The sequence below is a fragment of the Alligator mississippiensis genome, chromosome 4 (genome assembly GCF_030867095.1).
Source record: "Alligator mississippiensis isolate rAllMis1 chromosome 4, rAllMis1, whole genome shotgun sequence".
Classification (NCBI taxonomy): Eukaryota; Metazoa; Chordata; order Crocodylia; family Alligatoridae; genus Alligator; species Alligator mississippiensis.
In genome coordinates this window covers 44,074,305-44,087,965 of record NC_081827.1, presented here as the reverse complement: position 1 = coordinate 44,087,965, position 13,661 = coordinate 44,074,305, and the positions used below count along the sequence as shown (strand labels likewise).

Here is a 13,661-nt window from a genome sequence, read left to right as displayed (position 1 = left end):
TTAAAGTATAACTGTACTGGGAAAGCGACACTAAGTACAAGGGCTTCTCATCATTTTTGTGTCTGATTTCAGATCAAGTTTCTTTAGGTTAAATCTTTTCTAATGGACAATCTCGAAAACTCATTCTAGGATCTAAGCATCACACTGGATTCTTTTCTTTTTCTGCATTAGGAACTGCAAGAAGAGTTCTGCAGGTCAAATTATATCCTCATTCAACACTGTGAAGCTCTCTTCATCCCTAATTGTCTATATACTGTTTAGAATTTTGTGAATAATTATGTGAATAATGCACAAGAAGGATGAGAGCAGAGCCTGTGCTGTCTCTGCAGGGCTAAAAGTGGAGAATCTAGCAAAAACTTGTCAGTGAAGTGAGCAGGTACAGTTCTGAATACATGCAGGGAGCAAAATTTGTGGAAACACTGGACTCCATTTCATGTGGTGTCCTCAGAATAGGAACACACTTGAAATGTAAATGTAACTCTCCAAAAGCAGAGAGACAGACAGAAAGAAAACATCCTTTTCCACATAACTCATCCATTTCTTCATATGAGACCAGGGTTTCTCTCTTCTGCAAGAGCAATACTACTTTTCTGGAAGAGCAATACTACCTTTAAAACCTGACCAAACAAACAAACCCCAGACAATCCCCTGTCATTTTTCTGGATACTGAAGTATAAAGGGCTTTATGAAATTCTCCAAAATCTTTGTTGATTATCCCTTCATCACTTGTAGTTCTGCCCGAGGATGTTCAGATGGAAAGTATCAACATTTTATTATATTGCTACAGGGTTTTCTGAGCCATTTCCCCACTGCATTAATAGCTCTGCAGTGGAAAAAGATGTAAACTTTGTAGTTTAATACCCTTTCCAGTTTATCCTGCATTCCCATACCTTTGATGGGATTGGTTATTTTGTTTATGAGTTGCTATTTAGGCATTTCAATTCAGTTTTCAGTGATTTAGTCTCTCTGTCCAAATCCTTCCTCTCCATATAATATTGTATAGATCATTTCATACCTTACATCCCAAACTAATTCCAAGTCAGCTATGCTTATATTTATATCACCCTAAGGTGCCTATACAAGTGCTTAACAGCTGCTATGGGGGTGTGGCAGGATTGGTTCACTCACTGTTCTCCCTGTGTACATTCACAACATGAGAAGCCTGCAAGTTACATCCCCTTTCTATGTAATGATTCAGGAAGGATGCTTTTGGAGGGAGGCATGAGGAAGAATGCTTCTGTAAAGTGCCACAGCTTCAGCAGGAGGAGTGGAGAGTGCTGCCAGCTTCAAACATCCTGTATCCCAGCAGGGAAGGCACTCTCATGGCAGAAGAGTTGGAGTGCCCACAGGCTAAGGAGTGTGCTGAGCCCAGGTCTCTAACTTCCTGAGTTAATGCTCTAACTGCTAGGCTATTGTAGGAAAGCAGAGGAAGGAGGCAGCAGCAGCATCAGCATCTGTAGCACCTTCTCCCATTAAGCCTGCCTCAGTAAAAAAGAGTGCTCCCATTTCTGTATATGAAAGGAACAATTCACACACCGAACTCCAACAATTGCTGTAAATTGCAAGTATCATGAGCAGTTCCCTGCAGTTTAGAGTTAAGCATCTAAGCCCCAGTGAGAGAGCGAATTTAAGACACACCCCTCTTCTGTATTTCCTATCAGCTAGCATTGGCTGATCCCCACTCAGAGTGGGTGTAAGGAATCCTGTTCTGAAGCCCCTAATTCTCCCCTTGCCTTGAACAAGTAGTTTAGGCAACTAATTCAGGGCTCCAGGAGACAGCAGTCTAAAAATGTAAGCATTTATAGAAGCAGGACATTGGCTGCTGTGGCTCTCCTGCTTTACCTGTAGTAGGTTAGGGTGTTACTTCTTGTGTTGCCTCAGGGTTTACGGTAGTCTTACAAAGAGTTTAAATCGTGGATTGAATAGGATGGCTTGGATAGGGATGATCCTGCCTTGGGCAGGAGGTTGGACTAGAGGACCCCTGGAGGTCCTTTCCAGCTCTACTTCTCTATGATCTCTAAGATTTCATTGTGATACTGAGTAGGGTTGTGCAAAGCTTCGGGTGGTGATTCAATTTGGAGGAGGCTTGGCCCGATTTGGTGGCTGACTCTCTGAATCAAAATTGAATCAGGGGGCAATTTAAAAGTCTGAATTGATTCAAAGCTCTCCAAATCTTTGGAAAAGATTTGGAGAGCTTTGATGATTGGGGCAGTCCCTGGTGGCTGCAGCAGGGAGCTGCAGCTCACTCCGAGCTGGTAAGTACTAGGGGCGGGGGAGGGGAGCATGGGGGGACCCCTGCCAGCCCCCCTGGCCCCCCCGTTCCCCCAGTTCCTCCAATCCCCCCATGGCTGCCCCACCTTCCACACTGCCCCACGCTGCATGGGGGCTCTGCACAAGCCCCCTGACTCCCCCTTTACTCCCCTGGCCCTACCCTCGGGTACCCAACCTGGGCAAGCTCCAGCCCTTTAAGAAAAAAAAGCCGAGAAAAGCCTTAGGACTCACCGCTTCTACAGCAGCCTTGGGGCTTCGTGCAGAGCCCTCACATGGCGCAGGGCAGTGGGGGGCAGCGGGGCCTCTGCTGGCAGGAGCAGTGAGTCGGGGAGTTTTCTCTTTTTTTTTTTTTTTTTTTTCCTTAAAGGCTGGAGCTGGCCCGGGTGGGGCACCCATGGGGGGGCTAGGGGAGCGAGGTGGGGAGAGCCCCCCATGCAGTGTGGGGCAGTGCGGAATAGCAGGGATCTCCTCTCGCCCGGCAGCACCCACTGAGTCAGAGCTTTTATTTAACAAGAGCTGGGAGCTGAGGCACACGGGGCAGCAATTGCCGGGCTGGGAGAGGGGCGGAGGATGGGCCTAGCATGGCTGATTTGGCTGAATCGAATCTGGACAGTGTTTCAAGTCACCGAATTGAATCACTGTCCCCCAAATCAGCTGAATCCAAAGCAAATACTAGCTGCTTCCCACAGGCCTAATACTGAGCACTACAACAACCATGTCCCTTTGCAGATATTGCCTATATTCCCTCTGTGTCTGTGGAGTAGTCATTTACCTCTCCATCTTAGCCTTCCTTTCAATAAAAAAGGAGTGGTGATAATTGCCTTACAGGATATTCCAAGGGGTGATTAGTTAATGGTAATAAAGTGTCTGAGAAAGGCAAAGCATATATTATAAATACTAAATATAATTAATTGTCACCATAATATTAAGAATAATATTGCCTAATTAAGTAGAAGCATGATCCAAGAGAACCACTGGGGCTATGTTTACCTCTTAATGTGAGGCTTCAAGAATGAAAAAAAACAATCTAGATTGAGGGAGAAAACATGAAATCTCCAGCTCCACCGCTTGCTGTTCTTTATATAGTTGTTAATTTATGGGAAAATCTATCCACAGAGTTGCTTTAAATTTCCTCTCCTCTAGATGCAACTGGGATTCATAATCACATTAAAGTTATCTCCAAATAATTAATTAAAAAGGAGCTTCTTTTAAAAAATCAGATGACTGAACATAAATCTGAATAATCCTCATTAAGTCCATGTGCATGTACAATGTCACATTTGATCTTCTAATCAAACTACTGCAGCCATCAAAATTGGAGATTAACTTTTTCAAACTCCAGAGTCTTCTGTTTCTCTATTAGCATTCCCATAGTGTGGGATTTATTACTGCATGCTCTAACAAAATCTGCCTCCACATATCATAAAAAAAAAAGAAGAGGTCTCTTCATTTAACAAAGTGAATCTATTTGGTAAACATAACATCATGCTTCATATGTCTTAAGTGCTTTAGGACTTAAAGCATTGTATAGGAGCCTTCATCTCCTATATATTCTAGGAAACATATTGTTATGCTGGGGATTAATTGAATCCTTATCAAAATGGAAAAAGTGAGTGGTGCATTTACACTAAGGCTGTGTGAAACAGCACCACTTCATTTCAACTTCTGTTTCACCATTTTGATTGGACAATGTTTCATTTTGAGTTTCGTTTCATTTCAAAAGCACTGTTCTGTTTCATTTTGTAAAACTGTTTCACTGTTTTGGCTCTGTTTCAATGTTTTGCCCATAGGAGAATCAAGAAACCTTCCTATAACTTTGCCAGTTTTTTTGTAGATTTGAATGAAAAGAGCAGGTATGGTAGCCCCTTCTGAGGGCATGAAGTCTGCCAAGTTTCAAGGAGATAGGTGCAGGGGTTTTTGGGAAACTGCGTCTCAAACTGCTGACAAGCAAAACTCATGACATGTGTGACTGTGTGGATGTGTTAAGGTGCACCCTCACTGGCACTGGGGCCTCTACACGACACAACAGTGTGCCCCAATGAGGCATCCTCCTCCCCTACAGCCTCAGTCCAGTCTACCACTATAAATAACAACAGGTAAAATAATAACTTAGTAAGGAACAGCACAGTAGCACCAACAGCATCTTAATCAGCCAAGCTATGACAGAGCCTTTCTTTCTGCTTCTACAGGACCTTCTTCTTTAGCATGTGTGTGTTGAGGCACTCCCTCACTGTGTCGTTCCCCTACTTTCTGTTTCATAGATTCATAGATGTTAGGGTCGGAAGGGACCTCAGTAGATCATCGAGTCCGACCCCCTGCATAGGCAGGAAAGAGTGCTGGGTCTAGATGACCCCAGCTAGATGCTCATCTAACCTCCTCTTGAAGACCCCCAGGGTAGGGGAGAGCACCACCTCCCTTGGGAGCCCGTTCCAGACCCTGGCCACTCGAACTGTGAAGAAGTTCTTCCTAATGTCAAGTCTAAATCTGTTCTCTGCTAGCTTGTGGCCATTATTTCTTGTAACCCCTGGGGGCGCCTTGGTGAATAAAACCTCACCAATTCCCTTCTGTGCCCCCGTGATGAACTTAACTCTTATAGATTTTTTTAAATTTTTAGGGCTGACTTTCAATAGATCGCAGCGAGGTAGCTGCAGGTAAGCCCAGCTTCAGCTTCGAAACTTTCAAAACATTTCAACTGCCCTTGTTTTGTTTTGAAGCCCTTGATTTCATTTCAATTTCGCTGTTCTGAGCTCAAAATCAGTTAAAAGTGTCAAAACAAAACAATCGGCAAAATTTTGTAGAGCCCTATTAGCCACCCCTTTATTCAAGATAAATGTGAGACAAGTAGATCCTTAAAACAAATGCCACATGGAAGGCTGATCATGCTATATGGGTAGAGGGGTTTCACTGGGAGGTGAATGAGAACATGAGGGGCTGGGTACTGTTTTGGGTGCATTCTGTGCTTGTGTTAGTGAGAACAAGCAGCAGCCAGAGAACACAGAAGCTATAGTAGAAATACCCAGAAGTGACAGAGAAGGCATCAGGAAAGTACCAGAGGTAGACAGAGAGGTACAACTACTCTGAAAAAGTCAAGAAAGAGCTTTTAGGGGGGAATGCTCAGAGTTGTGCCCAAAGAAACTGGCTTCTGTTTGATTTTTGCTGTGTTCAGGGAAGTAGGATTTTCCAAATCACCTTTATAAATAAATAGGATTGCATCAAAATTTTTAAAGCCATCCTCAACTCCTGCTCCTACAACCAGTTAGGAGTTCTCAGTTTAACTGCTTAAGGGTCAAAAAGAGTAATATTTTTAACCTTAGGAATCTCTCCTGTGCTACCATCATCTCAATACTCCTAAACATATCCCTCCATTTAAACTTGCATTTCTTGCTGCCTCCAAGGCCCCTAGCACACTTTAGTTTAAAGGTGCAATGGGATCTGATCCCTTATCCCAATGATTGTGCCTCTTGATGTTGTCATATATGCATGGCTGGAGGTGCGATTTTGGGATGGGGAATCAAATCTCAGTTGTACACTTTCTACTTGCTAGTACAGTGAGAGCCCAGCATTACGAACCTGGGCTCCCTCTGCACAGAGAACTTGAAAGCTGAGTGATCGCAGGGGCAAGTCCAGATCTGATAATCAACAGATTGTCGGCTCCAGCCAGGGTTTGCTCCAGGGTCTCAACCCAGCCGTGGTGTGGTTCAGGGCAGAAACCAACAATCAGTTGATTGCTGGGTTGAGGCCTCACCCTGGACCTGCTATGCCTACAATTTAAGGCGCTATACAAATTGGCCGTAAAAATATTCTACACATTAGGGGGGCAAGAGTGCCCAAAAGCCTCCCTGTCTCACCAAGGACATCCGGGAATGCCTGGTTGCCAAAAAGGCGGCGTACACCCGGTGGAAGGGGGGGCGCTATCTCTAAAGAAGAGTATACCTCCACTGCTCAGGCCTGTAGGGGGGCTGTTAGGAAAGCTAAGGCGGACATAGAGCTAGGACTAGCGTCCAAGATCAAAGATAATAAAAAGTCCTTTTTCAAATATATAGGGACGATGAAGAAGGTGCCGGGAAATGTGGGGCCCCTGCATGATGCACTGGGCAATCTGGTAGTTGTGCCAGAGGAGAAGGGAGACCTCTTTAACAAATTCTTCACCTCTGTTTTCTTGTGCAGGGACCGGGACTCCCCCACTGTGTTTCAAGATGGACTCAAGGGGAATGTCTCAAGACCTAAGGTTGAGGAGGACCAGGTTAGAGTGCTTCTGGAGGGGCTGGACATGTTCAAGTCAGCAGGTCCAGATGATCTCCACCCCAGGGTGTTGAGGGAGCTAGCAGGGGTTATTGCAGGGCCCTTGGCATGGCTTTACGAGTGCTCGTGGTGCTCGGGCCAGGTGCCAGATGATTGGAAGATAGCCAATGTGGTCCCCATCTTTAAAAAAAGGAGGAGGGAGGACCCGGGCAACTATAGGCCCGTCAGTCTTACCTCAATCCTGGGGAAACTCTTTGAGAAGGTCATCAAGGAGCACATCTGTGATGGGCCGGCATCGGGGATGATGCTCAAGGGCAACCAGCACAGTTTCATTAGGGGCAGGTCATGTCAGACCAACCTGATTGCCTTTTACGATCAGGTCATAAAAGCACTGGATGCAGGTGTCGCCGTGGATGTAGTCTTTCTGGACTTCAGCAAGGCCTTTGACACTGTCGACCACCCCATCCTCATTAAAAAACTAGGTGACTGTGGCATCGATGCCTACACAGTCAGATGGATTGCAAGTTGGCTGAAGGGTCATAGTCAGAGGGTGGTGGTGGATGGGTCATATTCAACCTGGGGGGAAGTGGGCAGCGGAGTCCCCCAGGGCTCGGTCCTTGGGCCCGCACTGTTCAATTTCTTTATCAGTGATTTGGATGATGGGGTGAAAAGCAACCTGTTCAAATTTGCTGATGATACCAAAATCTGGGGTGAGGTGGGCATGCTAGTAGGGAGGGAAAGACTGCAGAAAGACCTGGATATGTTGCAAGGGTGGGCTAACAAAAACAGGATGCGTTTCAATACTGACAAGTGCAGGGTGCTGCACTTGGGCAGTAGTAACCGGCAGCACACTTATAAGATGGGAAACTCCCTTCTTGAGAGCACGGAGGCAGAAAAGGATCTTGGAGTCATCATTGACTCCAAGATGAACATGGGCCGACAATGCGAGGTCAGTCAGCAGGGCTAACCAGAACCTATTGTGCATCCACAGGTGCATCTCAAGTAGGGCCAAGGAGGTGATCCTCCCCCTCCACGCGACACTGGTCAGGCCACAGCTGGAGTACTGTGTCCAGTTCTGGGCACCCCACTTCAAGAGGGATGTGGACAACATTGAGAGGGTCCAGAGGAGGGCCACCTGCATGATCCGGGGACAGCAGGGCAGATACTACAATCAGAGGCTACGGGACCTGAACCTGCTCAGCCTTCACAAGAGAAGGCTGAGGGGGGACCTGGTGACCGTCTATAAACTCTAGGGGGGACCAGAAGGGTTTGGGGGAGACCTTGTTTCCCCTAGCGCCCCCGGGATAACAAGGAATAACGGCCACAAGTTGTTGGAGAGTAGGTTTAGATTAGACATCCGTAAGAACTACTTCACAATTAGGGCAGCTAGGATCTGGAACCAACTTCCAAGAGAAGTGGTGCTGGCTCCAACCCTGGGGGTCTTTAAGAAGTGGCTTGATGCCTACCTGGCTGGGGTCACTTGAGCCCAGTTTTCCTCCTGCCCAGGCAGGGGGTCGGACTTGAAAATCTACAAGGTCCCTTCTGACCCTACTTCTATGATTCTATGATAACATGTAGAATTTGCCATTTTGGCCATTTTGAAAATAATTTTACTGTCATTCTTTCTGTTTTGTTCTGCACAGAAACGGAGTATATTGACAGTGCTCCATAAACAATAAGACTGAAAGCACAGACAGGCATATGAAACTATTGTGTTGATAGTAGATTTCCTTGCATATCTTTGTCACAACAAGATATACTCTAGAGTTGGGTTTAGAGGTCAGTTCTGCAACAGATATGAATATATAGACCAATCATAACCTCAAGATAAACATGGGAAATAGGTGCACTTTTGGCGTGATTGGCTATATAGGATATTTCACATTTCAGCATTCTTTGAACGTCATTATTTTGCAGCAGCATTTTTCAAAAGCAGGTGTCTGAAAATGTTTATAGACTCTTAAATTTATGCATGTAATCTGCACTGTGTAAAGATTCTTCTGTTAAAATACAGTACAACAGTTGTGAAAAGTTAGCACAATTACCAAATACTGTTAAACTTGCAACATTTTTGAAAGATATCAACAAAAACAATCCTTCTCCAGAAAAAAGAATAGCGACTTAAAAATAGTATTTATACTTTGATTTCGCTCTATCTTATGTCCTAATTTTTAGCTACCCCTCATGCACCAAGTAGAAGTTTTTATTAATAAAGCATAGTTACCTTATTTCTAGGCTGTTGATGTTATCCACTGGGTTACTATATTTTAATGACAACCTAAACAATAAGAAAATTATTTTTAAACATTGCAGTGGGGCAGCTTTAATTAAGACATTTTAACGTTTTAATCAAACTATGTTCTAAATCAGTAAATACAAAGGAATTTCACAGCAAAAGATACAATATTCTAGACAAACATGTCAAACATTTCAAACAGAAATGTTCTTTCTCCTTTCAGCAGATGCTTCAAAAGGAAAATCATACAGAGAATAAAATTATAGAAGACCTCACACAACTATGTTACTCACAGTTGCATTATTACCAGGTACAGTTGAGGCTCCACTTGTGGGAAATCTTTCAATGAAATTGGTATCTTACTAATGCTAATGGACGTTTCAGTGGTTGTAAGAGTTAGACAGATGCTAAGAGAAGCTGGGTATAGCACATGAAGAGCACAAAGGAAAATGAAGAAATCTTTTTCTAGTCAAAACTAATTTTAAACTGCATACTCATAAGCAAGCAAGGAAATAAATTAAAAGGAAAAAAGCTTTAAAAACCATGGTCGAAGGATTCCTGTAGTCTCACCTCTATGATTTTGCAACAAAAAAATTAAATATGGCATGTTTTATCCATGGCATTTTATAAACATATGATTAAATTACTATTAGTTTGTTGCCATTGCACTATTTCTAATTAGCATTTAGAATAGCATGCATTTCATGGTATGGAACTCCGAGTTCCACTCACGTTGTGTTGGCGGCTGAACATGCTGATGAACTGAAGTCCACATTACGGGATACAAATGTTGAATTTGTCAGATCCACATGAACTGATTTGTTGGCTGTAATGCTGAAATTACTGGCATACATAAGGATACATGTTTCTGTTCCATTGGTCACACTGAGTGGAGGGTACAGAATGGAGTCTGGTACTTCAATAGTCATCAATTGTCGTCTCGACTTCAAGGCCACGTCGGTTATTCTGGGAATCTCGGATAATAGCACAACAACAATCCATTTTCAAAGCATGAACTTTTCAATTGGTAATGGGGAGCTGAGTTGGAAACCTCAAAGCAAGTCATCAATAAGCTCAGATCAAGTCAGCAATCAAAAACAGTATTCGACATCTCCTGTTTGTTTAATGACCAGTAGGAAAAGAGTTTGGTTGAATCAGGTATCCACATCATAAAACCATTACCACAAGCATAAGTCTTAACAAAACTAATTTAGTACTAGCCTTGGAATATTAGTGCCCACTAGTGGCACTACTTGGAAGAAGTATTTTTCTTTACAAAACAATTTTAGTGTAAAAGTTTCTTCTTTTCTCTCATCAAATAGGAACACACTCCAATAACTTAGTACCCAAACAGGAGAGAAATTCCTCCAGAGGCACTGAAATCAAGCCAATTTTCCCTTTATAAGCTCATTTCCATGTATTTCTATTTCAAACGTGTATTTTGTTATTCCTTTGTTTACTTGTCCTTTCTTTTGTCATGTGTATCCTGCTGTATCAAACATGCAGCTATGCAGTTAGAATCATTCTACCCAAGCTATACATTTCATAATAAACTCTGAGACGAGATCCATGCCTGAACAATTGGTTATATTTACATTAAGATCTTTTAAATCAAATCAGATTATTCAGGAACAAATTCTTGGTCATCATATTCTAAATCATTACTTAGCATTTCAGGATTTTTTTCTTTGCTTAGTCTAAATGAACCATAGTAGCTATGGCTCCCTTCTCACATTTGGTGAGCTTATCAATTACAATTTAGATTGCAATTATACAGCAAATGATCACAGTATCTGATTGAAAGCAATGTTTAATGAAAGCAATGCATTAGATTAGACTTCCACAGTTATTAGCTGAGCATGGAATGGAAGTAACCAGCATCTAAATTCTTTCCTTTGATCTGTATTGGCAGACTCCTAATTCAGAAGGCACTGAATCAACTTCCAACTCTAGGTGTACTGGCACAGCTAGACAAAGAACTTACAGCCAAAGAACTTAGCAATGCCATAGACTCTAGCAAATGGAAAAGTCCCAGGGGGGGATGGCATCCCAGCTAAGATTCTCAAGTGTAGGAAGGCTAGCCAGCTACCACATCTTCAATTCCTAGTGTGCTGCTGAAAGGAAGGGAAGTACCCCAGGACATGTGATATGCTAACATCATCACTCCCTACAAAAACAAGAGAGACAAGGTTGACTGCAACAACTATAGGGGCATCTCTCTCAGTGTCATGCCTTCAATACTGTTAGCAGAGCAGGTTTGTTCAGTCCTGGTAAAGACTGGATGCCCTCCAACATTACTCAGTATGATACACTTCTTCCATGAAAACATGCAGGCCACAGTTCAGTTTGATGGATCAACCTCTGCAGGTTTGAGATGAAGAGCAGAGTGAAGCAGGGTTGTGTTCTGGCACCCACACTCTTTAAGATCTTCTCTATGCTGCTTGTAATGGTCTCAGGCAGGAGCCCTGTTACTTAAGACAGAGTTGGGCAGGATTGACCCAACAATGAACTCTGTCAGGTGGCGGACATTACACACCTGGGAAAGGTTCGGGTGATTAGCCCACGAAAACCGGGGGATAAAAGACGGTGGCGGGGCATTGATTTTTGCCTTCGGGCACCAGAAGGCAAAGAAGAAAACTATGGGGACTCCAGAAGGTGGAGGAGAGATCATACCTGTAATCTTGGAGGACACCGGAAGAGACAGACTTCAAGAGAGGTGGCAGGTCAGTCAGAAAAAGGAAAATACTTCTTTGCAAACCCCGCTGCATGGGTGAGTGCGGGAGCATTGTGGGATGCCGGGAGACAGAGGCTTTAAGCTGAGGGGGAGAAAGGAAGCACCTCAGAGAAGACCCAGTGGCTCAGGCAACTGTAGGAGCACTGTGAGGTGGCGGGATACGGCGGACAGGGGCTCAGAGAGGGAGAGAGAGCTAGTACCCCTCAGGGGAGAGATGGGGACTGAGAGTAGCTTCCCTCAAGCTTTTTACCCTGGGAGGACAATTAATACCTGAGAGCAGAGAGACCGGCTGTGAAGAAATAGCAGGGAGCCACTCTCAGCACAAACCGTCTGTCCGTAACAAAAAGAGAAAAGCGGATAGCACATATTGCTAATGAGGCAAATAGCAGTATAATTTAGGTACAAAGTTGCAAAGGTGTATCCTGCCAGGAGCATCCTTCTCAATAATGGGTTGTTCTCAAAAATGAAAGAATTGCTGAGACTGCTACAATTATATCGCATTTAGTTTGGAAATAAATTAACCCTGTGAGACTTTAACATCTGGGTGGCATTTATCTTTCTCAGACACTAAAGAACACTGATCCCCTTTTCTTTTCTTCACATCTAAGTCGTGGCGGGTGAGTACAAAGGGGAGACGAAAATAAAAGTACAGAACCCTCTCACACTGCTGCACTACACTTTTGATGGCTTGGAGGAAGGCATATGCTTTCATACAATATCAGATGGTAAACTCTACAATCTATCACATCTAAAGGTCAAGACAAAAAAGTGAGGCACATATTTATTAGGGAACTTCTTTTTGCTGATACTGCTACACTCACTGCCCATGAAGACGGCCAACTACAAATACTCATGAATCACCTCTTCCATGTTTGCAAGATGTTTGCCTTGACCATCAGCATCAAGAAGACTGTGGTTCTAGGACAGGGTGTGCACCAGTCACCATCAATCAGCCTTGACAACACACTTCTTGAGGCAGTGAACAAGTTCTGCTACCTTGGATCCATGGCGAGTGACAACCTATCATTAGATGACAATCTAAATGTGTGCATTGGAAAGGCAGCTACCATTTTCAGTAAGCTCTCCAAATGAGTCTGGAACAATGCAAAATTTACAATCAAAACTAAGTTGCTTGTGTACAAAGCCTGTGTCCTCAGTGTCCTTACGTATAGCAGTGAGACATGGTCAACATGTGCATATCAAGAAAAGAAGCTGAACAGCTTCCACCTCTGCTGTTTATGGCACATCTTTGACATCAAGTGGCAAGACAGAATCACCAATACAGAGGTCATTGCCAAAGCCAACCATCACTACACTACTCAAACAATGGCATCTATGCTGGCTTGGCCATCTTTGCAGGATGGAAGATGGGCACATCCCAAAGGACATCCTGTATAGGTAAATTGCAAGGGGGAGAGAAGAGTAGTGTGTGGCAGAAATGCCACTGTCTGTGTCCCTCTCCAGAAATCTGTCTCTGCCAGCGTGAGAGGCTGGTGTTGAATTCCTCAGGGAGGGGGATCACAAAAGCCTGGTGCCTCGGGTGTGGATTCTCTGGTCACTAGGGAGGGGGAGGGAAAAGCCCTGCTCACTGGCCCAGGTAGCTAGTGATGCTTTTTTTAATTGGTTGGCTAGTGGCCAGCACTGGCAGCTTCGATTGGACCGGGCTGCTGAGGTCAGAAAGGTTATTTAAAGGCCCGGTCCAGGAAGAAGGGAAGCCATTAGCCATGCGGTCACCCAGGTGAATCTGAAACTGGCTCTCTCCTCATAAGCGCATGCTCAAAGAGTGATCTGCCTTCAGAGGAAAACTCCAACCACCTCTGAATGATGCGTGTGAGTAAGCTACTCGAGATCCGACTAGATATTTAGCTTACAGTAACTCAGATGCGAGATCAAAAGGGCTACCTCAGCCATACTGGTTTGCTCTGTGGGATTCCTCTGATATTTCTATGATACTGCTCTACCTTTTACCCTGTTTTTGCCCTACCCCCTGTAATCAATGAAGTGCTCCTTGTGACCTGTGTGGAGACTTATTGAGGGGTGGGTCTAAATTATGCCTAGGAGGCCCCTTAGGCCTGTGGACTAAGGGAAACTTTCCTAATAAGCCCCTGACTTGGGGAAGTGCCCCAAGTGCCTGTATTGGGTCTAGTACCCATTGGACAATCAGGCCTGTGTTTTCCA

General features: G+C 44.1%; 1 protein-coding gene across 1 annotated transcript in view; it reads right to left on the bottom strand.

The window, feature by feature from the left end:
- The window catches only part of LOC102572825 (V-type proton ATPase subunit S1), a 96,012-nt gene that overhangs the window by 16,582 nt on the left and 65,769 nt on the right, over positions 1 to 13,661 (bottom strand). The window contains exons 7-8 of the mRNA XM_019491950.2: positions 9,482 to 9,723; positions 8,738 to 8,791 (exon numbers count right to left, since the gene is read on the bottom strand). Coding sequence (XP_019347495.1) covers positions 8,738 to 8,791; positions 9,482 to 9,723 — 296 coding nt within the window. The remainder of the gene's footprint in view (positions 1 to 8,737; positions 8,792 to 9,481; positions 9,724 to 13,661) is intronic.